At 43.6% G+C, this 24,214-nt stretch overlaps 1 protein-coding gene across 14 annotated transcripts in view; it reads right to left on the bottom strand.

The window, feature by feature from the left end:
• ubr4 (ubiquitin protein ligase E3 component n-recognin 4) overlaps positions 1-24,214 on the bottom strand; it is a 62,269-nt gene that overhangs the window by 20,669 nt on the left and 17,386 nt on the right. For 6 of the 14 annotated variants that reach the window (XM_080764644.1, XM_080764654.1, XM_080764652.1 and 3 more), the window contains 42 exons: positions 23,589-23,771; positions 23,180-23,302; positions 22,733-23,081; positions 22,330-22,427; positions 20,854-21,011; positions 20,457-20,663; positions 19,988-20,089; positions 19,699-19,799; positions 18,844-19,231; positions 18,239-18,302; positions 17,914-18,105; positions 17,686-17,756; positions 17,142-17,334; positions 16,283-16,516; positions 15,814-15,984; positions 15,412-15,594; positions 13,963-14,121; positions 13,719-13,871; positions 13,341-13,568; positions 12,857-13,014; positions 12,230-12,404; positions 11,745-11,946; positions 11,098-11,261; positions 10,608-10,824; positions 10,276-10,492; positions 9,845-9,877; positions 9,282-9,345; positions 8,784-8,918; positions 8,255-8,429; positions 7,993-8,121; positions 7,500-7,621; positions 6,914-7,025; positions 6,555-6,682; positions 6,076-6,253; positions 5,597-5,701; positions 5,078-5,215; positions 4,759-4,927; positions 3,362-3,566; positions 2,895-3,008; positions 2,347-2,556; positions 1,704-1,853; positions 129-356 (listed from right to left, as the gene is read on the bottom strand). In XM_080764644.1, coding sequence (XP_080620770.1) covers positions 129-356; positions 1,704-1,853; positions 2,347-2,556; positions 2,895-3,008; positions 3,362-3,566; positions 4,759-4,927; positions 5,078-5,215; positions 5,597-5,701; positions 6,076-6,253; positions 6,555-6,682; positions 6,914-7,025; positions 7,500-7,621; positions 7,993-8,121; positions 8,255-8,429; positions 8,784-8,918; positions 9,282-9,345; positions 9,845-9,877; positions 10,276-10,492; positions 10,608-10,824; positions 11,098-11,261; positions 11,745-11,946; positions 12,230-12,404; positions 12,857-13,014; positions 13,341-13,568; positions 13,719-13,871; positions 13,963-14,121; positions 15,412-15,594; positions 15,814-15,984; positions 16,283-16,516; positions 17,142-17,334; positions 17,686-17,756; positions 17,914-18,105; positions 18,239-18,302; positions 18,844-19,231; positions 19,699-19,799; positions 19,988-20,089; positions 20,457-20,663; positions 20,854-21,011; positions 22,330-22,427; positions 22,733-23,081; positions 23,180-23,302; positions 23,589-23,771 — 6,885 coding nt within the window. The remainder of the gene's footprint in view (positions 1-128; positions 357-1,703; positions 1,854-2,346; positions 2,557-2,894; positions 3,009-3,361; positions 3,567-4,758; positions 4,928-5,077; positions 5,216-5,596; positions 5,702-6,075; positions 6,254-6,554; positions 6,683-6,913; positions 7,026-7,499; positions 7,622-7,992; positions 8,122-8,254; positions 8,430-8,783; positions 8,919-9,281; positions 9,346-9,844; positions 9,878-10,275; positions 10,493-10,607; positions 10,825-11,097; positions 11,262-11,744; positions 11,947-12,229; positions 12,405-12,856; positions 13,015-13,340; positions 13,569-13,718; positions 13,872-13,962; positions 14,122-15,411; positions 15,595-15,813; positions 15,985-16,282; positions 16,517-17,141; positions 17,335-17,685; positions 17,757-17,913; positions 18,106-18,238; positions 18,303-18,843; positions 19,232-19,698; positions 19,800-19,987; positions 20,090-20,456; positions 20,664-20,853; positions 21,012-22,329; positions 22,428-22,732; positions 23,082-23,179; positions 23,303-23,588; positions 23,772-24,214) is intronic. The other 8 variants (XM_080764653.1, XM_080764645.1, XM_080764647.1 and 5 more) reach the window with 3 other exon arrangements.

Here is a 24,214-nt window from a genome sequence, read left to right as displayed (position 1 = left end):
TTACTTTTGCTTCATACATCACATTCCATGTTTAAACGGACAGACAGACACACACGCATACTGTACACACAAAGCTGTGCATAGGAAAGTTACACAACATATGTAAACGTGTACGGCCGGATGCTCACCAAACTGATGAGCGTGTCATACTGCAGCGCAGAGCCAGATGTGGCAGTGACCACGCCGGCTCGCAGGAAGATGCCCTGGTCCTCCAGGAGCTTCTTGATGCCACGCATGTGAGAATCCAATGTGTGGAGATCGCGCAGCTGCCGGTACTTCTCCTTGGAACCGCAGATAAACAGCAGCAGCTTGCGGACCTGCCTCCTCACAAACGGCGTTTGCTGGATCATCAGATACTGAGGGGAATAGGAGACAGAGTTGCAGCGTTGTACTGTGTGGAGGAAAGTGAATACAGATGAATTGATCATGACAATCCAACTATAAATGCACCAAGTCTCTGAACGTCTGTAATCCACGTAACTCGAGAACCATTCGGCCCACCGACTTCAAATTTGACACACGCGTTGCACACCACCACAGGGAGTGCAGTGCCCGGCGCCGAGTCGGACCCACGGTTGTCCAGAACCGCCCCCAAAAGTCCTCTGCCCGGGCTCTAGAACGGGCCCCTGCCCAGGATCCATATATGGAGCTGGCCTGTTCAACTTCTGACCTCACAACACTCCATATTTGGGCATGCCTGACACAGAGCTGGCCTGTTCCGACATCCCAACGCTCCATATTTGGGCATGGCTGATACAGAACTCCATATATAGGAATAAAGGGACACAGAGAGACACATGCAGAAATCTGACATCGTTCTGACGTCGGGCATAAAAGGGACACAGACATAATAGCTGGGTGGGGCATCCATTTCCAACTTGCATCATTCCACGTAGGCCTGTGCCCAACGGGTACCGCACCGCTGTAGAGGCCCCACCGGCACCTCTCTAGTAGAGATAATGTGAAATGTTTTGCGTGAGGTCAATTAATATAGGAGTAGGAGTAATATCAAACGATTGAGTTTCAGGTTCAACTGTGCCGGAGATGAACTCTGACACGGACAAGGGCGAACACCCAAAAACCAGCCTCACGCTTGGCGGAGATGATTATCACTTATCCCATGGTGAGATGATTATGACTTATCCCATGGTGAGATGATTATGACTTATCCCATGGTGAGATGATTATTACTTATCCCATGGTGAGATGATTATGACTTATCCCATGGTGAGATGATTATCACTTATCCCATGGTGAGATGATTATTACTTATCCCATGGTGAGATGATTATTACTTATCCCATGGTGAGATGATTATCACTTATCCCATGGTGAGATGATTATCACTTATCCCATGGTGAGATGATTATTACTTATCCCATGGTGAGATGATTATTACTTATCCCATGGTGAGATGATTATCACTTATCCCATGGTGAGATGATTATTACTTATCCCATGGTGAGATGATTATGACTTATCCCATGGTGAGATGATTATGACTTATCCCATGGTGAGATGATTATCACTTATCCCATGGTTAGATGATTATCACTTATCCCATGGTGAGATGATTATCACTTATCCCATGGTGAGATGATTATCACTTATCCCATGGTGAGATGATCCCATAATGAAAATGAATGCTAGAAAGAGAAGTCTCAGGGAGTGTAGCGCCAAACGTGTCCTTGTGATTTTCTTACCTCAGACAGGAAATAGAACCAGGAGTGGTCAAACACAGGAGGTGGGATGCGTGGGTTGGTGTCTGCGATCTTCTTGATTTGGTAGGGAAGCCGGAGCACCATCTCAGTCAGAAGTTGGGAGTAGGCCTCAAAAACATCAGCAGCATGACCCTAAGGCAGAGACAAACACAATCTTCAGTCATCACTGTAACTCAGTATTCATATTATATGAATATATATATGAATGGTAGTAAAAGTATGAAATAAACTTGACAATTATAAATTCGGTATTTAGAGTTTGAGAAATATTGAAAACTGACTAATTAAATAGCTTTCTACTGTCTATCAGCGTCTCCGTGTCTAGGCGATAAACCGGAAGTGGTTGGTCTGTCATTGACGTGAACCATAGGCGAAATCTTAACAAGTTATTTTTAATTCTACTCAAAACAAGCTTTATTTAGACATCTGCAGGGGCAAAATAATAATAATAAGTGTGGTGATATGAGGAAGATAACTGACTGATAACAGACTTTATTACTGACAGATCACACGTCAGGTAAAAAAAAGAGAAAAAAGAAGAAGATCAAAATGGAATCTGATCAAACTAAACCAAGAAATGCAGGGAGCAGAGAGGGACAGGAGATGTTAACCGTCCATCCTCTACCTTGACGTATTGGCGCAGGAAGAAGGGGCTCATGTCAGGTGGAGAGGCAGCGGTGTGTGGGCGGAGGAGCTGGCTGGTGGCCACAGGCTCCTCCTCACCCTGCTGGCTCTTCCAGTACTCCAACAGGGACTTTAGCACATGGAGACAGTAGTCGATGGAACCCAAGCTGAGCAGGGCTGTTGCTGTGGCGTTGGAAATCAAAGAGGATGACTGTAAAAAGGAAAAGAGACATGGATTTGACATGGGAAAGACTCTCAAATTGTGCAAAAGCATTAGCATTGGAGCTACTAGTTGGTGGCTTTTCTGCCGAGTCTACACCAATAGACCACACCCAGACAAGTATCACCAAATACCTCTGTGCTAGAACGGAATTTTGCCCCATGTGTCTTTCAGCAATACCACAGCACTACTTGGCTACATGGCTGAGTACTTCAGCCATGTATCGTCAAGGTAATGCTATCGCCATGGTACTTTAATAGAAACTTTGAAGTCTTTGAGAGCATGATATCTCTCCGAGATACACACTGCAGGGGCAGGAGAGGACATACCTCAGAGGAGGATTTGGAGCCAGACTTTGTTCTAGACATGAAGACGCTGAGCAGCCTCATGATGACCAAGTGGACTTCGTTGATGGCGCTACGCTCGTTCTTTTTGGACACGTCCTGCCAAATGAGACCCAGGTGGTTAGAGCAATGATCAGACAACAAGTTAATCACACATACACATGTTCCAGTTTCAGACCAGACTATCTCAAAAGAGAATGCACCCAGTTTGTCCAACACAATATAATACATTGTGAGCATATTGTGCTCTCAATTAGCTAAATGACACGAGAACAAGGGATCTGTTCCAGTTGATCAGTTCTGGAGCATAAGCACAAACTCATTTACTAAGTTATGGCGTGAAATATTGTATAATATAATATCTATGGTCAACAAATGAGGAAATGGACCTTTTCGATTCACAGTTGAACATTACACAATGAAAGACAAGGCAGACACACTCCAGTTCACACCTTTTTGTGCATGCCAAGCTCAGCAATTAGCTGTGCCAGGAGGTCATCCAGGGCACCCTTGTCCTTGTCGTCCTCTCCGTCCAGGTCAGAGGTCAACATGAGGATGACCTGCATGTACGGGATGGCGTGGACTCCACCCACGTTGTGCAGCTGCGGCAGATGTTGCAGCAGGCGCTCCAGGAGCATCAGACGCACCATGTGCAGCCTGTCCAGAGTCGCATAAAAATAATAAAACACAGACAGATAATAATGGGCAATATGCACACATAACTCTTCCGGGCTGCAGAGTGTCTCCAGTGAGCCAACATACATACAATAGCAGCACCCTGACTCTGTTTGACCAGAACGGAACAGAGCCTTCGTTAGTATCAGCGGTAACACCTGTGAAGGGGCCCCAAGTTCTTTCCAAAATGGCGTGTGTGCATAGAGCCCACTGAACACTATATTGGAGCGAACAGCTTAGCTGATGCTAGACAGGAGAGTGTGGAGGGCAGCAATTTGGGAGTTGGTGTTGGTTAGTCCGCACTCTTTCATCGCATTTCTTTAGCAATTATAGTTTTGTTTTTAATCACCCTGTAAACAGAAAGAAAACCTGTGCACAGTGTTGGTTATTCTTCTTAATTTGGGCTCTTTTGTCCGTTGTATTGCTTTGCTATCGCTTTACTATGGTGCGTTTACGTTATATGCAAATAATCTCAAATGATCTGTAAATAAAACTAAACTGAACCTTACCTAACCTAATGAAAGTCTACAGGTTCTGAAGGAAGACCACATTAAGACCACCTTTACACGCGAACGGTCGCCAGAAAAAACGATGAAGTCCCGTTGCGTTCTCATTATTTACTGAGACTTTACACGAAGGCGACCATTTAATGAAAACGCTGTAATGGGCATTCAAGGTTGCTAGATGGTGGTGATAGACTGCCAGATAGACCAGTCACCCATGTACAAGAACCACCGTTCAGTTCGATTTATTATCAAGGCTTGTTTACATCATGGTTTACATTCACCATGGCTAGTCACTACATTTGTATTTGTAGGATGAGCAGGGCGAGGGAATACTTGCTCATTCTAGGAACTCCAAATATCGCCGAGATGGCTGTGCATCAATGTAATAAACATATGCGTTGTGAGCCCACGTGAGCCATGATGTCACACGTTTTGCGGATTCATCGTTTTTCCCCCCGTTTACATGGACACGGGAGGATAGGGCGTTTTCAAAGATTTCCACTCTGGAAGGTGTTTTCACTTTGTTGCGTTTTCACCACCCGAAAAGGCTGTTCTCGTCTAAAGTGACCCCAGCAAACGATTATTTTACCGTTTTCTATGAACACCGTTCTCGTCAAAAAAGGGGCCTAAAAAGAAACCTTAGTGTTTAGTGTGGAAGAACTGCTGACCTGTTGCTGGTGTGGATATCTCCCTCGTTCTCCCCCTCTCCCTCTGAGCCGTCTCCCTCCTGCTGGGCTGTGGTGGTGCTGATGGCCCCGGTACTGGAGCTCACGCTGCCTGGACCTGCAGGGTGGCCCTCCACCGTCGTGTCCCCGTATGCACTGCTACGTCCTGACACTGCAGCATGCATGGGCACAGGTACACGTACACAAACACACAAGCAAACTTTATTAGAATCACAAACGTTATCTGAAATGGGAAATTTGCAATTTTTTCAGCATGACAAGAGTTCTCATTCAAAACCACTGGATGCGACCGCACACACACCGCTGTGTTCCCCTGCTACAGAATCGATGGCAGATCCTCCACTCTCCGAGCCCACACTGCCACCGTGTTCCGCTGGAGATGTCCGCAGTGTGGAGCCGTCTGTGGCTGCAGTACTGCCCTCGTCATCTGATGCCGGGGCTGAAATGATAGCAACAGCTGTAACAGTAAATACACCTTAGCCTCTTCATCTGGTCAGGATATTACAGGTTACTTTGTGTATGATGAAGCGATGCAAGAGATATTTTTAATTGGTGCAGTTGAGATGAAAAAAGTAGCTCATGAAAAGGTAAAAACAAAAACAAGCCTCAAATTGATGGCAACTTCAAACTTTTGCATTGAAATATTATATGTTATTATATGATAAAGGAGGAAGGTTTTTTGTTTGTTTTTTTTAAGAAAGAAAAAGATTATTCCTCCAGGAATCAAAACAATGGATGGAATGATTAGCAAAACCTTGATCAATGGAAGGGGCTGGAGAGCACAAGGCCATGCATGGTGTGTGATGAAATGTCTCACTACCTGAAGCTGTGGTGTCGGAGAGTGTTCCAGCATCGAGGGAGGAGGAGCTGGGGGCCTGACCCGACAGACCAAGGCTCTGGAGCCCAAGGGCGCTGCTGCTACTGCCTGAAAATGACAATATATGCAAAGTTACTCTTTGCATGAAATTGAGTCACACAATTCCACATTCCCCAACTCATACAATTTATACTGCGTACATAAACAAGACATGATTAAAAGCACGGCTACAGGGCGCCCGCTGGCCTAGTGGTCCAGGCGCATGACATATACAGGCTCTGGCCTGTTCGAGTACCGTTCATGACAACGTTTGCCGCATGTCTCTCCCCATCTCTGCCTCCATCTTTCCTGTCCATCTACAATGTAGCCCGACATCACGTTGCAGGTTTGAGTCCCCATCTCTCACCCCATTTCCTGTCAGCCTACTGACCTAAGAAAAGGCATAAATCCCCCCAAAAAGCACGGTAAGGAACAGAGTCGACCTTGTTGATCCTGCTGCAGGCTGAGAGCGATGGCCAGCTCCACCATGGTTTCATCGTCTGCATCGGGAGGAATGTCCAGCATAGGAGGGAAGCCCTCTGCGCCTGCCAGCAGAGCCTCTAGCGGGGATGGGTTACCGTTGTTCACATTCTCTGCCGTTTCCAGCACCATGGACTCAGACTGAAAAAACAAAACAAAAAAACAACAATGAACAAATGTTTTTACGATGGTAGATGGGAAGCAGCTAGTCACTGAGATTAGGCCGTGATGGAGGTGAAGAAAGAAATATCAATCTAATATCTACTGCACATTCACTGGTCTTAAGCATACCTCAAATAATCAAAAGTTACATGAAATTATGCCTGTCCTATAAAACATGCAAACACCACCTTGCGGTGCCACAAAAGCAATGTCTCTAAAATGTATTTGTTGCCACAGATGGACTGCGGCATCCAAACTCAGTTGAAGAAGATTTACTCACCACCATCTCAAAGTCTCCATGGTCCACTTCATTGTGGTCCTGACTCTCCCCTCTGTGCTCATCCACGGTCAGCACTGAAGACTGCATCTTGTCATCGGCATCATCATCATCGTCGTCATCTTTGTCTCCTGAAAAGATTAATGAATCAAGAATAAAACTCAATGTATTGCCATCATCCATGTACTGGTTTATGCTTGAAATATACTTTGCATACGTATACATTTTATGCTGGTGTCATGCGCTGAACATAACATTTCTGTAAGCTTACAATGCATTACAGCAATAAAGAATAAATCAAGCTATGGCATTTTACAGGATGTCAAAAGAAGCAGAGAGTATGTATAATGCTTAGTGCTTACCCATGGGAGTGTTGGAGCGTGGTGGAGAGGGAAGGGTCACATGGCGCCGTTTGTTTCTTGGTCGAAGCACTCTAATCAGTGCCTGCTTACAGGCAAAGCTCACAGAAGTATCCTTGGTTGAAAAAGAAAGAAAAAAATGTGTTTACAACAAAAGTAAGTGTTTCTCAGAATCATGCATATATTGCGTTTATTTGTGTACCAGCGATTATGGCAGACAACCAGCTATCATTTGGATGACCTATTCTAAATACGTTATTCACAAAAGTTTCCTTCTCTTTGTCTATACAACATATCATATCTTAGATAGACAGTCCAGGGGTTGACACCAACGGTTGCCTGACTGCCCGTGGCAAGTAAATAAAATGTGGAGTTTGCTTTCAGGTTGTTTTTAAAGTGACTGTGCCACTTAACATACATTTTATTTACTTTTCAGGCAAGTTGGCATGACTTTGGGCAAGTAGAAATTGGCCTGTACTTGCCAGACGAGCGAGTGTCTCTGAGACCTTAGTGTCAAGTCAACCCCTGGACACATTTTAATAACTCATGTCCTCTAATTCCAGGGGATGTGACCATTACAAATACTTACTGGGCACAGCAACATTTGCATGTATATCTTGGAGGCTACATTGATGTAGTCCAGTTCACAGGTGCAGTATCCATGGATAATGTCCACCAGGGCATTTACTGTTGCTTCTACATGGGTCAGACCTGGAAGAGCAAAACATTGTCTTTTTTTCATTTAAATCTATAGATTAACAATTTCAGAGAGTGAACAACCACTTGATCATGGTATCGATAAGTGTGCCTAAAATATATTTCTGTTCATATATTTTAGACAGTTCACGGCAGTAATACATCTTAAATAAATAAATGTATACATTGAATTATGTCATTATTTAATTCTAAAATAATTATTCTAATACAAATCATAAATAATTATCAATAACCATAATGCTGTACCTTGCAAAGCAACTATGATTTTAATTTGACACACATTAGTTCTTCAGTTCAGACATCCATCTGTTGCTCTCACAGTACGTGAGCAGACAAGCTAACCATCAAGCAGAGTCTTCATTTACCTGGCAGACAGGCAGGAGCCAGGAAGGCGTTCTTTGGTTTGAGGGCGTGGAGTTTCCAGAAGTTATTCATCAGCTGCATGATGAAGTTACAGGTGTCGATCTCCCCTGGCTTTGGGCCATCCTCCATGTCTGGTTAACAATTATACAAAGTTAAGAATGGAAATGTTCAGGAGCGATCATTGGTTTTCCACTTACATTTTACCTCTTGATAAATATAAACATTAATAGAGCACTCTTGGAGATGATTCAAATAGTCTCCTACCAGAGTCAAGAAGTGGTGGCTTGCTCTCTGTGAAGTGGACCAGGTTGTTGGGTCTCATGATGGCGATGGAACGAGCCGTAATCACCAGCCTCTGGAAGACATCGGGGTCCAGCTCTCTGCCCTCACGGCTGCAACTGTTCAGACACTGCACGGCATTACCCAGCAAAGACTGGTCCTAAAGAAGGGAAACGGCCATAGTAGGGATGCACGATTAATCGGTAGCATAATCGGAATTGGCCATATCGGTATCGGAAAGGTCTCAAAATAATATACAGATTATTGTTTAGGGTTTCCGATATGGGGTCTGTGATCTATGCTTGTAGCATTAGCCCTGGGGCTGTTACCCCATACCAGTTGGAATTATTCAGTTGAAATTGGTTTAGGATGTTATGGTCTTCATTGGTTGTGGACATCTTCTCCGTTAAATCATCTGTATTTACTCCAGATGATTTCTTCTGGAGTAAATACAATCAATGACTTTGTCTTTAGCCAACTCTGACCAACGTTGTTTTATTATTGCAGTTTGTACCTTGTGGTTGTGGTAGGCTGTGCGGCTGGTATGCAAGCTGGCCAGAAGTCCTTTGGTCTGCTGCTGTACACCAGCTGGGGTTGGCATGGAGAGGAGCAGGGTAGCCAGCTCTAGTGCTGCAGACTTGTTTTTTTCCTGTACAAAAAAAGAGAGATGGAGATAAAGAGAGCCACAAAGTCACTGTATAGGCCCCTTTCCCACCAAAATAATTTTGTTCCAGTTCCTAACCAACTTTTAGGGTTCTGAACCAATTAAACACTCTGAACTGGTTCCATATTAGGTGGGGAAAAAATAACCAAACCGGTTCAATTTCAACCCCGGTGGAAAAGAGGCCTACCGACAGTTAGTAAGTAACAGACACAGTCCCACAGATCACTCTCCCTACAGATTTGAGTAGTTTCTTAAATGAAATGATGAGCATGAGTGAATATTGCTAATCTAATACGTACTAAACTAAGTACGGTAAAATGTCAAATTTCAGCCAAAATCTCCGCTTACCTTTTCACTGGAGGAACACACGGCAAAGCAGCTTTCCAGAGCTTCAAGGGAGCTGACCACCAATCTGCAATAGACAAATGGTCAAAATCTGCCTCCACTGCAGAAACAAATTTAGTGTAAAACAAATAAAATCACAGCCTGATGCAATCTGTGCAAGTGCTGTAAATTTTTAAAAGAAAAGTAATTTTGACTAACAAATTTCAGTCAACAATGTTTGCATTACCAGAAAAAGCTCAAACGTATGGGAGACACTTTATTTTAAAATATCCTTCTTAAAATGTGTATATTAATTAATATACAAAGATGTATAGAAGTGCACAATAATTGGTATTAAAATACAAAGGACAGTAAAGGAGAAGTGCTTAAGCCAAATTTGAATAATTTTAGCAATACTAGTTAACACAATAAACATCATTGTAAAAAATAAAATGTCACCCTCTTCATTTTAAAAGATCAAACCTTTTGATGACATATGACATGTTCACATTAACAAGCATGGACACACAAAACTGGCAACCATGCACAAACCAGACACACAAGCAGAGAAAGGGCAAGTTACTAACCGGTCCAGGGTGGATAAGGACTCAGTTTCACAACTTTTTTATTGTAAATTGGAGGGCAAAAGAAAAAAAAAACACAAAAGAACAAAAAAGTGTGAGGTTCACAGAAAGAAATACACATGTGAAAGAATAAATGACTCTGTTTAACAGAAGAGAGGCATGCGAGAAAAGATGACATCGTGGTCAGTAGCCATGCATTGGACACTCGTAATAATAATGTAACATAAACAGATTCGCTGCAGCAAGCTACAATTTGTCTTTAGTAAAAGCCTGCAAAAATCTCCATTTAGATATACGTTATATATATACGTTTACACTATAAATATACACAACAAATTAAAATAGTTTTTATTATGATTATCAGCATAAACTGAGTCGCAAAAGGGATTCCTGGATGCCAACCATGTTTGGTCCTAAAACATGCCTCCCCTTACCTCTCTAGTACGCTGCCACTGGTGGTAGTGGGCGTGGCTACGTCGCCATCCGATGAGCCGTTGCCCTGGTTGAGGTTGGGGCTGCAGACGTTGTTGACAGAGGCGGAGGAGAAGTCCTCGGGCGGTTCCTCAGGCCAGCCAAACTGCTCCTTGGTCTTACCGTAAATCTTGATGGAGTCCAGCATGGTCACTCCAGCCGGGTCAACGGACGCTCCAACTTTGAGGGAAGAACGAAAGAAATAGAAGATCGTACATACTTTTCAAGTCTCACGACACGTTTAAATGTCTTATATATATGAGGTATACCGGTATGAGGTCTCTGCCTTTCTTACCAAAAATGGAGAGCTTCTTGTCAGCCTGCAGGGCTTCCTCTCTAGTGAAGGGCAAGTCGAACCAGCGGGCACGAGTCAGGTTGATCTGCATGGTGCGACCAAAAAGCTCCAGGTAGGACGGAGCCCGTTCGATGGCCTGAGTGCCAACCTGTACCCGCATCCCTGTCATCACCATGGAGCTGTTGTTGTTGACCGCTTCTATGGTGAACCCGCCGGGCTGCACAGCAAGAACATGATGAAGACAGAATTAATGGTTTTCTGACAACAAACATCCACCCTAGGAGATGTGAAGAGTCATATACTGTGAATCCCCTTCTAATGACAAGCCATTCATTAGCAATTTAACCATGTGGAAAATATGAAATGCTAGGCGAGTACATTCTTAAACTGGCTTTCCATAGCTTGATGTAGTTAGTGTTTAATATATTTAAAAGATTGTTGAGCATGATTGCATACAAAACACGCACTAAGCATGTGTCAGTGCTCATACCTTGGTGTTGGCGACATACATCCCAGTGGAATTGAGTCTGTGTTTGATCTGCTGTCCGTTGTAGACCTGCAGTAGGTCATTGCCACCAAACTCCACCTCTGTCAGTTGCTGATTGTGCTCAAAGAAATCCACAGGGAAGGTCACCTGACTGGAGGTCCGTGTGGCTGCAGTCAAAAGACAGAATAGTTGAACGCACTGAAAGATTTAATGAATGTACAAATGTATTCAGTGATGGAAATATTGTCAGTCATTGGGCAGCCAGGCCAGACATTTAACTTTTTAGACTTTGAGTGCAATTGTACAGGGAAATACTGCATTAGACGAGGATTATTCTTCATAGCAACAAATATGTAAAATTACAGAGGGTTAATCTACCTTCAACGGTTAGGAATTTCTAAGATTTAGGACTGGGTTAACGAACGGTCACTAACTTTACTTTACTTTATTTCTTTATATAGACGGGACACTGCATATTAACGGATAACTACGAGATACCAGTCATTTAACTTTGGCTATTCTGCATTCTGAAGGTGAGCATTGGCATCGAACCACTGGGTCTGTTCTACTTTGACTGTCTCTGGTAAACAGTTAAAGTAGTGGATCTATATGAGAACATAGGAAAGCATCATCTTGTCCTGTTAACTCACTGGTAGCAGCTGCCTTGCGCTTGCGTACTGGCTTCATGATGCTGATACCACAGCTGGGCTGCAGTGAGGGCTGGAGCCAGTAAGACGTGTTGTCTACATTGGCCATGTAAATACGCAGGCTACCATCCTCACAGAGCAGAATCATGGTGGTTCGCTGTTGCTCATTGCTGGCAGTATGGCGGATAGCCACCATGTCTTGAATCTGAGGATAAGGGAGAAAAGTGGTATATTAATTCTAAGAAATGACACTGCAATGAGTCCAATCCATAATAAAACTCGACATGCAAATTCATACATGGTTTCCATGATTAGTTTTATGTGTCATATTGTGTGAAAACCAAATGCTCATCTTTAGAAAAATAAGTGTGTAAAATGTATATCTTGTACGTTTACAACTATACACTACTACTAAAATCATGTTAATATATTTGTTCTTCTCACAACTATGCTCAGTGTTCCATATCAGGCACTGATCTGACCCTCACCTTAGCCTTGGCAGGCAATGTCTTGATCTCCTGGATCAGGAAGGTGTCTGGTTTGACCATGATGACCAGAGGAATGCCCGTTGTCTGCTGCACACAGCACACCAGCCCTGGGTGGTTCATTACCTCAGACCACTGACACAGAGCAGGAGACATTTTACTGCTGCCGCCATTTGAGCTGTGAAGAGAGGGACGTAGTGGAGAGAACCAGAATGAGTGGTTGTGGCCACTGGCCAGTATGTCTATTGTACTCTGGTAACCAACCATAAATCACTTGAACCCTAGCTAGCGTCCGTATTTTGGGCATGTCATAATAGGTGAACATTCTGTAAAAACTAGGGGGGGCACCAGGGGGCCCCGGTGTCTCACGTTCTCCCAGGCTTTCAATTTTTGAGTCGTAGCGAACGAAAATAAAAGCCTGGGAGAACCGGAGACATTTCCTGGTCTAGGAGTGTGAGCGATTTCTCCAGCTCTTGCTCCAAGCGCGCCCACCCCTCTAGACCAGAAAGCACGCCGGCTGGGCCAGGCTAAGGGGATCAATGAAGTATTTAGGCTCAGTGGTTTATACCAGATCTCATTCTAGTATTGAAATCACTTATACATAAAATGGTTATGATTGACTTCAGTTACCCTTTGATGTTAATGGTGAAGAGTCTCTGGACATCGGTGGTGCTACGGCTGATGGTGGCGGCAAAGGACTTGCCCTGGCTGTAGCTGAAGAACAGCATCTGGAGCACATGGGAGTAGTAGACTGACACGCCGCCTCCAGCTACCTGACCGTTGCTATCCTGCAGTCACGTGCATAGAAAATAGAGGAAGAATGTTTTGTGGCAATCAGCATTTTAAAATGACAATGTGTGTTTCTTGTCTGTCCTCCATACAAGTTTTTTTTACACAATATTTTCCAGTGTGAAATTAAATTAACCTACGCACAGGATGCATGAAAGTGATTTTTCTCAGCTACTTTTGGCCAAAAATTCCAGAAATTCAAGTTCAATCTCTATTTTTGCATTCTATTACCAATGCTTCTAAAAAAGGAACTTGACCCAAATCAACACATTAGTTATGGGAGTTGTTAGTTATTAGAGTTGGTGTGAAACTAGTGTTAAATAACCTTTAGGTCTTCATGTGTGATCTCCAACACATTGGTGACGTAGAATGGGCCGTGTTGGGCACTGCTAGACTCGTCCATGACCTGGGTGTACATGTAGCCTGCCGAGGACATGATGACGATGATGTTCTTCCCCTCTTCATTGAAGAGGAACGTAGCGTCCCGGATCTTGGAGCTCGGGAGCAGAAAGTAGTACATGGGACTGAGGGCGTCCACAGACAGGTCATAGATCTGATCAGAAAGGATTAGGAAACAAAGATAATCGGCATGTTACAAATTTGAAATGTTGAATTCCATGGCAATCCAGCCAGTAGAAGACCAATATAGTACTTAGGAAGCTCTGCTGCTAGTAAGGCTAAAGGTACACTAAATCCTACATACCTTAACAAAGTCAGCTGTGATGATGGCGAGTTCAGTCTGAGAGCCAGGCAACCAGATAGCTTTGATGATAAAGTTGCCAGTGGCTAGCTGTGGATGCAACACCAGGTGGTCTGACACGGAGCCTGTACTGCTGAACGTCAGAACATGACAGTCCTGTGAGTGGAGAGGAGATTGATGCAGAGAAAGTGAGGTCGGGGGAACAACATCTAAATCAATCTAGATTAATCAATGAGTAAAAGCTGACCTTGAGACCACACACGGCCAGGTAGTCCTCATTACAGGGGTTTCCTGTCAGGCTTAGGACGGTGAAAGGGACGGGTGCCGAGGCCAGGCGGGTCAGTGTCAGCTTTCTCTTGCTGGAGTCAGCCTGCTTCAGGAGGGCAGACAGCTGCAGAACCGTTATCTGTCAAGTAGAGGAAAAACAGGAGGATTTAAGGGGATATCAGACCGAACACTAGGTTAAGGAGCTCGCTATATGTACTTTTATGAAAGTAATGTGTGTCTATGGCCTATCAGACTGAAGCTTCACTCATGGTGTGGGTGGGGTCTATGGGCTGGATTGCAGGCTAATGAGTCTAAGCTTTGAAATAAACTCAAAGGTGAAATAACCCTGAAATGCAATCAAGTTGAATGAATCCATAGCATATTCTCAGTGTAACTGAAGAGCAGTTACATTTTTGAATATATCCTCTTTAGTGCTTCTTAGAGATCCATGAAGACCACTGACAGATTTAGATTACAGATTCATTTGTAATTTTTAACCCATTAAAACCGGTAAAGCATCCGTGTTTTTCTTTTTGTTTGAATTTTAGTCTTTTGTGTTGCTATTCAAAAATAGCAGATACACAAGCTTATACATCTGCAACATTTTTGAAAAGTCTTGATTTAGACGGCATTTGTAGAATCGGCCTCATGTCTTCTTAACCCATTCAGGATGGGAACCCTTTTGGTGTTTTAAGCCATTGAAAAATAGCAGATCTACAAGCACCGATTGCTAATCTGCTATTTTTGAAAAATCGTGAAAAAAATGTGGTGCAAATCTTTGAATATATATTCTTTCATTTTTAACTAAAATCTTTGCTTCTGGGGGTCCCTGAAACAACATTTTCAGTTGGGGGTCGGTGGCCAAATATATACAATTCTAGGGGTCCTTGACATGAAATAGTTTGAGAACCACTGATATAGAAACTTCTTTTTTTGGCTTAGAATCAGCCTCATGTCTTAAAGGGACACTTCACCCTTTTTGCAAAAAAATATATGTTAATGACGTTTAGAAGCTTTAGAACACTTTCCTGGGGGTCTTTATGTGTGTAATATGGGTTTTAGATATTTTAGATTGTAGCAGTGAGCCTGTTGTCTCTGATGTCATGGACAGTGGGCTCACTTCCTTCCTGGACTACATGTTGTCTCAGTAAGACAGCTCTCCCCCCTATCCACAAGGAGGAGCAGTGCACCAAATAATTATGGGAATTGTAGTCCAGGAAGGTAGTGAGACCAGTGTCCATGACATCAGAGACAACAGGCTCACTGCTACAATCTAAAATATCTAAAACCACATATTACACACATAAATACCCCCAGGAAAGTGATCTAAAGCTTCTAAACGTCATTAACAAATATTTTTTTGCAAATAGGGTGAAGTGTCCTTTTAATGGGTTAACAATGATTTACAACTGATTTCAGTCACACACACCTTGCCCTTCTCATGGCTGACAGCGAGGTGCTGGCGACGGCCGTGGGGGGATGACAGGACACACATGGCCACACGGCGCAGGACATGGGCACTGATGAGCTGCCGGATGGTCTGGCCCTGGTCACCGCTGTAGTTCATACGCACGTTCTCAAAGGCTCCTTCCTGGGAGCCCAGTGTGGGCACCTTAGGGAAATAACAGGACATTTCACTAAGGAGACCAATTCGTTTAATGTGCTCCCTTTGTAATCTAGTCTTCAACATCATCCATGGTTAGGGGTGGAACGATTATGGATTTTGGTGTAAATATCAAACAAACTTCATAATACTACAAGAATTACAATGATTTGACAAATGACATGGAATCAAAAGAAAGCCCAAACAATACCCATTATGTCATCATACCATTAACTGGTCGGTCATCTCCACAGACTTGTCCTGGGTGTGCAGTTCATTGAGGGCCTGCTGGGCACGACTGCTGCTTCCCACAGCGGACGCCTGCTGGAAGTTTGTCTGGATGGCATCCATCAGGAAGATGATCATCTCCAGAACGACTGCTGCAGTGGACGACCCCAGCTGCAATGTAGGAAGAAGAGGACTTGTCAAAGAGAGCCAAAAGACTGGACTCATGCGAACAACGTGGTTGGGGACCAATTACTGATCATGATTAGCAATATATTCTACAGTATCTATAACAGCCTGGACAATATTTTCAGTCACCAAAGAAAAGCAGAGAGACGGTGATTAATAACTAACAGAGAGAAGCTGCACAGAGTGACAGTGAAAGAAAGAAATCACGCGCGCACACACACACACACACATGCACAGAAATCTTGCACGACTCGGACTGATATACAAGGACCATGCCCCTCACCACTTGTGTCAGAAGCTCTTCCTGGCAGCCCTCGATGCTCTTGCACACACTGCTTTTCTTCGGCCTATCCTCATCACCAGATTTGCCGTCACAGATGGTGACTTTTCCCTTGTCGGAGGGCGAGGCATTCTGGTGGCGTATGGCGCTCTCGGGCATTCGCAGCTCGCTCTGGAACGCAGACGACTCTTTGAGGGTGGATCCCATTCCACTGCTTGGGCTGCGTTTGACCAAGGCCTGTAGGGATGACGAGACCAAGAAGGCAAGGGGCCAGTCACGAGAGGAATATGGTAGAAAGAAATGCATATACACATTTTGTTGTGTCAAACAAGCTTTTCATACATGGATAGTTACGTTAGCATCTCTGTTTTGCTGCCTTTTGACTATATTTAAACATTTCTGATTAACCAGGTAAAAATGCAGGTCAACTGGATGGTGTGTGAGGATGTGCTAGATGGCAATTCAAACTACAATTCAAACTATGATAAATAAGATAATGAATTATCAGACTTTTTACACAAGAAATGACAGCTATTATTGGGAATTAAGGCAACCAACCATCAAGTCAAAACAGATGTCATTTATTTTAAAAGGCACAAGGAGACGGAGAGATCTCCAGAATGCCATGGCCATGAATTTAAACATTGTAGTGTCTATTTTATGTAATTTACAACTTTGTACACTAAGCAGAGCAAACACATGTGCAAAAAATTATGAACACAGAAAGGACTAACACTCTAGTAAGAATTTATCTGAATGAGTTCTGACCTTAACATGTGACACTAGCTAGGACCCTGATCAAATGAAATGGGACTGTGATGGAAATCAATGAATGGGGGAATGATTTGCAAGCCAAAGTTACCGCTGTCGTTCTCTTCCCATGGTGACCTGAGGTATTCGGTCTCACCTGGCAGCTGCCATCCTCCTTGGCACCGCAGTCGCAGAAGAAAGAGCCGTATTTGGCATAGGAGATCTCATGGTCTTTGTGACAGACCTTGGCGCACACTGTGCACACACCTACCCCATCCACCATCTTACAGGTGTGACAGTGGTACCTGTGGAACAAGAGGAGCAAGGTAGAAGACTGAGCTGGGCGCCCGTGGTTGGCTAGGACTCCAAACTAAGCTAAATCATTCACCGGGTGAAGGGTCTGCATGATAAGCCAAGACAGAACACCTTACATCTTCATTGATTTGTTTCCTTACACAGCCTTGTATGTAAATAAATGGACAAGAAAGAAAAGAGTAGAGTTATTATGAGGATACTACAATCTGTGTTGGAAAAATTGTTCAGAACAGGTAAAAGAATAACTGTTTCAGTTGCAGAACTACAGAAATGCTGAGAAAAACACACATATAAACACACTTAAAGGAGAAAAAGGATCTGATCTCAATCATGTGTTTTACCAATGCTGGTTCATGAACTCCTTCTGAGTGATGGTGAAGGTGCAAAGTTTATTACACAAGGAGTCTTCATCCTATCAAAGCAACACAAACATGTTCCACATTCATTTACATGTTACTTTTAAACATTAGAATGTTTTTTCGTACACAATTTCAAAATATTTTAATCATGTTATTTTATGACTCTGCCAATGCAGGCAGACAAGACAAATTGAGTTCAGCGATTCTTACAGAGTCTTCAGCCTGAGAATCGTCCTCCTCCACAGCGAGCTCCTCTACCCAGTCCGAGTCCACCTCCATGGCCTTCTCCTCTCCCTCCACCAGGAGTGCAGAGGAGCCCTGGCCACTGCTCTGCCTCAGGGCGTTCATCACATCAGCCAGGTAGGAGATGATGTGGCACGAACACTCCAGTATGCTGGCATGCTGAACATCAACGCAGAATAGAAACAAACTTGAGATGTTGTTTGGAGAATTAAACAAAAAACATAATATATGGGAATTGATTGAACCATTAGAAGTATTGTAAAAGATTACAGTGTAGTGCTGGACTACCTACCTTGCCCTGGGTCAAATTTGCACTCACTTTCTCCACAACATTCTTCTGGGTCAAATACTTCTTGCTGCAAAAGTTAGATCTTGGTTATACACCTTAACAGTCTAAATATTTGATGCTTCAATTAAGTTAGTAGGTGAAAACATTGTTGTGCAAATACAGCTGACAAACGTATTCTGCTAAAGCATGTGTATAGAAACTGGACCTATATTTATAGAATATACCCAATGTTGCACTTTTACACACCTGCATGATGAATCTAGTTATGAAAAAATAAATCACCAATCGCTTCTTTCTTTCGGCTAAGATCAAGTGTGGTAAAATAAATCACCTACATATTGCATATATCCCTTATTTTATCTATATTTTCTTTTGAATTTGTATTAATTTAGTGTTGTATTTTCATATGCCCTGTATTCCCTGATGAAGGCTTAACCGCCGAAACGTTGGATATTTCTGTCTTACCTGCTGTCCGAATAAATATTGGTACTCTAGCTATTGGTGTGTGCGGCCACCGTCTTGTTTATTCAAGATCTCCTCTACAGTATTTTCCAACAATATTCTTCAAATCTGCCACACTAAAATTTGCACCATTTCTGACTGCTTACCATCTAGTCAGCCAATCAATAGCAGCCCTGTGCAGCTGCAGGTGACCGGCCCCTTGGCCAGCACTGGCCAGAGTGGCCATGATGACCATGAGCTCAGGAAAGCCTGTTCCGTCACCATTGGCAAGCATGTCTGTTGCCATGGGTATGAGTGTGCTGAGGAGGACCGTGCACACTCCCTCTCCCACCTGGCTGTTGTCACGCACAATATGGGTGGTGAGCACCTGCAGGAGCTGTCGGTTTTCCTGAACAATCTCCAGCTGCTCTGAGTCTTTGGGCGGGGTGGCGGTCATGCGTGTGAGCCAAGCCTGGAGGCGTGATGGCTCCACGCACGCCAGCTGAGCCAGGGATCCGCATAGGCAGAGCAGGCTGGGATTTGGACTCTTCTCCGCTGGGGACGACAGCAAATACATCACGGTGAGAGGTTACTTGCTTGATGCACCATATTATATATTTTTAGTAACCAACTTATAGTTTGCACAACCCCTAAGAAAAGCATCACTCGGCATGTATGATGCACTTTTCTACTGAATCAAGTTTTGTCACATTTTGTTTTTGTTGAGCACCACATCACAGTATTACATTCTAGGATTAGAATTTCCCACAAATGTACAGTTTTTGAGTGGTGCAACCACTCCAAGGAACAGCAATGTCCATCCTTAGAGTATGTCCTCACCTATGTGACTATGAGTAGCAGTAGGGGCAAAAGTGGCGCTGTTGTGCCAGAAAGAGAGAGCGAGATAGTGTTGCACTGTTGCCTGCTAATTACACACAGAGAGAGAGAGAGAGAGAGAGAGAGAGAGAGAGAGAGAGAGGGGCAGTTCACACAGGTGTGATTTTCAATAAGAGTAAGCTTACCGAGTTGGAAAAGTTTGGTGAAGAATTTCAGAACCCTATTGCAGAACTTTGCAGATAGGTTCTCATTGGCTGTTGCCATCATAATTTGGACCAGCTCACCACTGGAAAGAAACAAAAATAAATGTATATGAAGCAGTTGAATCAAACTATAATGTAATGTGAACAATGTATTTTATAATGACATGAGTGTTAAACATGTGAGGAATATTTCTCACAATTGATCGATAACGATCAGAAACCAATTAAATGTTAAATGCACAGTGCTGTGTGGTCTAAATACGGTAGTTACCTGAATGAGAAGAATTCCTCCATAGCCTTGCGGGCGAGACTGCTTTCAAGCTGCTTTTCAAGATATTGTAGACATTCCTCCAACACCGATTCATCCAAACCACTGAAATAAGAAAGATAGGAATTGTATGGCCACTATATAAAGATTTTTGATTAAATGACCGGTGTATTGGTCTGATAAAAATGTTGTGCATTAACACAATTCCCCTTAGAGAAATTATATATACCTTCCTCAATGTCCTGCATTTGCCTGCCTATATTCTAAATGGACTGTATTTTGACTATACAGCCAAATTGACTGAAAATATTTCATTGGGGTTCATAAACCTGTGGGTGATACGCTGTTCTCAAACCAGAGAGGACCATATCACTCTTACTCTATTTTTGACTATGGCTATGACTTGACAATACCAATATAAGATTGGGAACACCTTTCTGAGGTCTGATGGGCAAAAAATCCAGGTCATTACCTATTGGGGTCCGAGTGGTTGGCGATGATGTTGTAACAGCCGGTGACCAGGCGTTCGTAGATGCGGGCCAGGAAGGCGTCCGATTCTGCAGGACCCAGGATGCGCTCCAGTGACGTGCTGCTGATCTCAGCTACACTCTCCGTGCTGCTCTCCAGGAGAAGAGGCAGCAGTGTGCGCACCACCTGCGAGGGGGTCAACTCCTCAGTGCTGAGGTGATGGACAAATATTATCCAAGATTAAAAAAAAGAAAAATCACCATGACAACCTTGTAGCCAAAATACCAACTTGTTATTCTTATTCCATACATTTTCAATAATGTACAGTAGATGTTTATCAACATTCAACATACAGTATAGGTTTAGTATAGGTTTGGACAAGATGCTGAACAGACACTTACACAATAAGGTCCCCAGTGAGACGAACCAGCGAGAGGAGGATGTGTTTGAGAGAGGAGGCCAGGGCCAGCGACTGGCAGCTCAATGTGCCCAGGTGAGCAGCCTGAATGGCACTGATGTAGCTCTCTGATGGAATGGTGTCGTTGGCAAATGCATTACGCTGAGGAGGAAACAGGAGACAAGCATCTTAATAATGTCAAGATGACTGATACTAATTTCAGAACTGCAGAGTGGCTATTTGGCTAACTAGAAAAAGTGCCCCTTGGAGCATAGGTCTCCACTAGGCCAGGTCAGGCCTCCTGGTGGCGCTATAATAGGCCAATGTGAAAAGGGTGCCATTTCTTCTTACGCCTTGTTGGTGACGCTATAACAGGACAATGTGAAAAGGGTGGGATTTATTCCTCAGAAGTAAAGTGTGTGAAAGATTTCACGTAAATTGCACGCTGCGTTCATGATTTGAGGCTTTTGGTTCAACACGGGCCAATTCCGCAAACTTTGGAAGCCAATGTTAGCCAATTAGGATGGAATATGAAATATCGGACAGATCCGTCTTGAGCCCATGACTCCTCCAGATTTGGACCGAATATGGAGGAGTAATATCAACCAGAAGGGTCAACTGCCTACCTTTAGTCTGCCATCGTGCTGATTGATGTGGTTTGTGGTCTTGTTGAGAACGTCTGCGTTGCCCACATTTTTATGTAGAACAGATGTAGTATTTTAATAATTTTAGTTCCTATTTATTGGTATCACAATAAAAACTCCTTTCTATTTTTTTTAAACATACATTATTTTAATGTTAATGTTGTGATATTATCATTACAATCTTAGCGTTTTGCCAATTAGTTGAGGGCCCACTTGCAATACCCTCAATGCACAGCAGTGGGGCCCAGCACACAGGTTGAGGTTTATTCAACTAAATAAATCCAGAGATCCAGGATCTCCAGCAGGTGCTGTGTAATGGTCCAAAATGACTATCAACAGGGACAACAGCCCAGTTAAAGCAGGGACTATTTGGGGCGCCTGGTGGCCTTAGTGGTCCAGGCGCATGGCTCTGGCCTGACAGCACGTTGCGTGTTCGTGTCCCGTACATGACGACCTTTGCCTCATGTCTCTCCCCTTCTCTCTCTCTCTTTCCTGTCAATCTTCACTTGAAAATATCAATAAAAAAACAAAAACACATAAAGATATACGAGTAAGACGCGCGAACGCTCAGCTCCATATATGGGCACAAAAGGGGCCAGGTCCACAACAAACAAATCACTGGCCCCTTTTGTGCCCATATATGGAGCTGGGGTACCTGGCCCCTTTTGTGCCCATATATGGAGCTGAGTGATTGCTGATGCAACACACTCCATATTTGGATAGCGGGACAGACACACGGACAGACACACGGACAGACAGACACACACACAGACATGATCTGCTAGGTCTCATAGTAAGTGCTCACTGCATTCGCAAATATGTATTTCTGCACATACCCATGATCCAATGTTGGGGAACTCATTGGTGTGGATGTTATTCCAAGTCTCACACAACGTCTGCACAGCTGAAGGCAAGTTCTGCATCACACTATGACCTGTGACAATGTATCAGAAATGAAGCTCATGTTAAAATGGTGTGTGAAGATTTTCAGAAGCTAAATTTTTCACAAATAGGCACAAATAATGGGGTTTAGTGACAATTATAAAATTCACAATTAAAATGTATTTGTTTTACAATTGGTTTTGGGGGGAATGCCTCATTATTATATCTGGTCAAATAACTCACAAACTGAGATAACTTTAGCTGTAGATGTGCTGCTCTACTGATCAGCAAAAGTATATTTTAACAGTGTGAACCAGGCTGTTTCACCCAGTATGACCCAGTCATTGCTGTACGTACCAAGCGTGTTGGCCTTGCAGCGCGTGGAGCCGATGGAGAGAACTGCTGCATAGCCTTGGAGTTTGGCATCTGTCAGCTTGTTCTCTCCTTCTTCTGGAAGACTCATTAGCAGGTAAGACCTTGTGAAGGCAGTGTATACATCAATCAACTGCAGCGTAGCAGGCAGCAGGTTTTTGGTGATCTCAGAGGCTTTCAGGGTGTCCGCCTCTATGGCCACCTTGGACAGATGCTCATCTAGAGACACTTGCACCTTGGAAATGACCGCATCCAGTGTATAGATAGCTTGTAGGGAGGGCACCTGATGAAGTGGCAAGATCACACTTGGGTCCACGGCGGAAAATGACGAAATCTGCAAAATTAGGAAGTCACAGGAAGAAATGTGTGCTTGAATTAGGAAACAATAAGAGTGAATACCTGGTTTGTCACCAACATTGTGATAGTCCTTACCTGCCGGGCGATGTATTCCTCTGCTAGCTCTACATCGTACTTCACAGTGCTGCATTTGGCTGCTGTTGTCTCAACCAGAGAGGCAGCCTGGTCTGCTTTCATCCCCTGCTTGACCAGGTTTTCCTGTGAATTAATAACATAGCATTAGTAAAACATAAAAGAGGACCATCACAAAGCAATGATTTACAGTAGCACTGAAAGCTTTGCTGGTGAAGTGATGAATACAATTAAAATCTGGGTCCCCAAACCGGTAATATGCAACCATGAAATAGTCAAAACTTATGTCCCCAATAAAACTCTATTTTATTTGCACATTGTTCTGAATTAAATAGCACAAAGGATTTTACTGTTAAAATGTATCTTCTCGAGCCATTTGCCACAAAGCTGTCAAGAAGCTAAATGTCCAAACCTTGATCCAGTTCACATAGGTGGGAACACGCAGACGAGAGGACCACCGTAAGGTGTGGAGGATGTCACTCTCACTTGGGTCACTGCAGCCAGTCTTCAGCAGTTCCATGTAGGCTTTGGAGGGCGGCAGGACTCCCAGAATCCTCCACAGCACCAGGAAGTAGTACTGAAGGGAGCAGGCCTCCTGCAGTAGAGAAATACCCCAACTTGTTAACCCATGTAGACCTGAGGACGATTCTATAAATGCCTTCTAAATCCATGGGTTTTCTGAAAGAAACATGTTTCTGTCAGTGGTTCTCAAACTATTTCATGTCAAGGACCCCAAAAATACATGTAATTGCCCGCTGACCCCCATCTGCATGTGTTGTTCCAGGGACCCCCCCCCCGGAAGCAAAGATTAGAGTTAACGTTCGCTCTGAAAGAAAATATATTCAAAGATTTGCGCCACATTTTCACGATCTCTCAAAAATAGCAGATCTACAAGCTTGTAGCGCGGCAGTCGCTGCCGTGCTATGAGCTTGTAGATCTGCTATTTATTTTTCAATAGCTAAAGTATAACATAATGCTTAAAACACCAAAAGGGGTTCCCACACAGAATGGGTTTGGGCAGTAGATTACAGATGACAT

The sequence above is a fragment of the Protomyctophum bolini genome, assembly GCF_963924005.1.
Source record: "Protomyctophum bolini genome assembly, chromosome: 5".
NCBI classification, from domain to species: domain Eukaryota; kingdom Metazoa; phylum Chordata; class Actinopteri; order Myctophiformes; family Myctophidae; genus Protomyctophum; species Protomyctophum bolini.
Note: the sequence above shows the minus strand (reverse complement) of the source record. Positions and strands in the feature narration are given on the sequence as shown.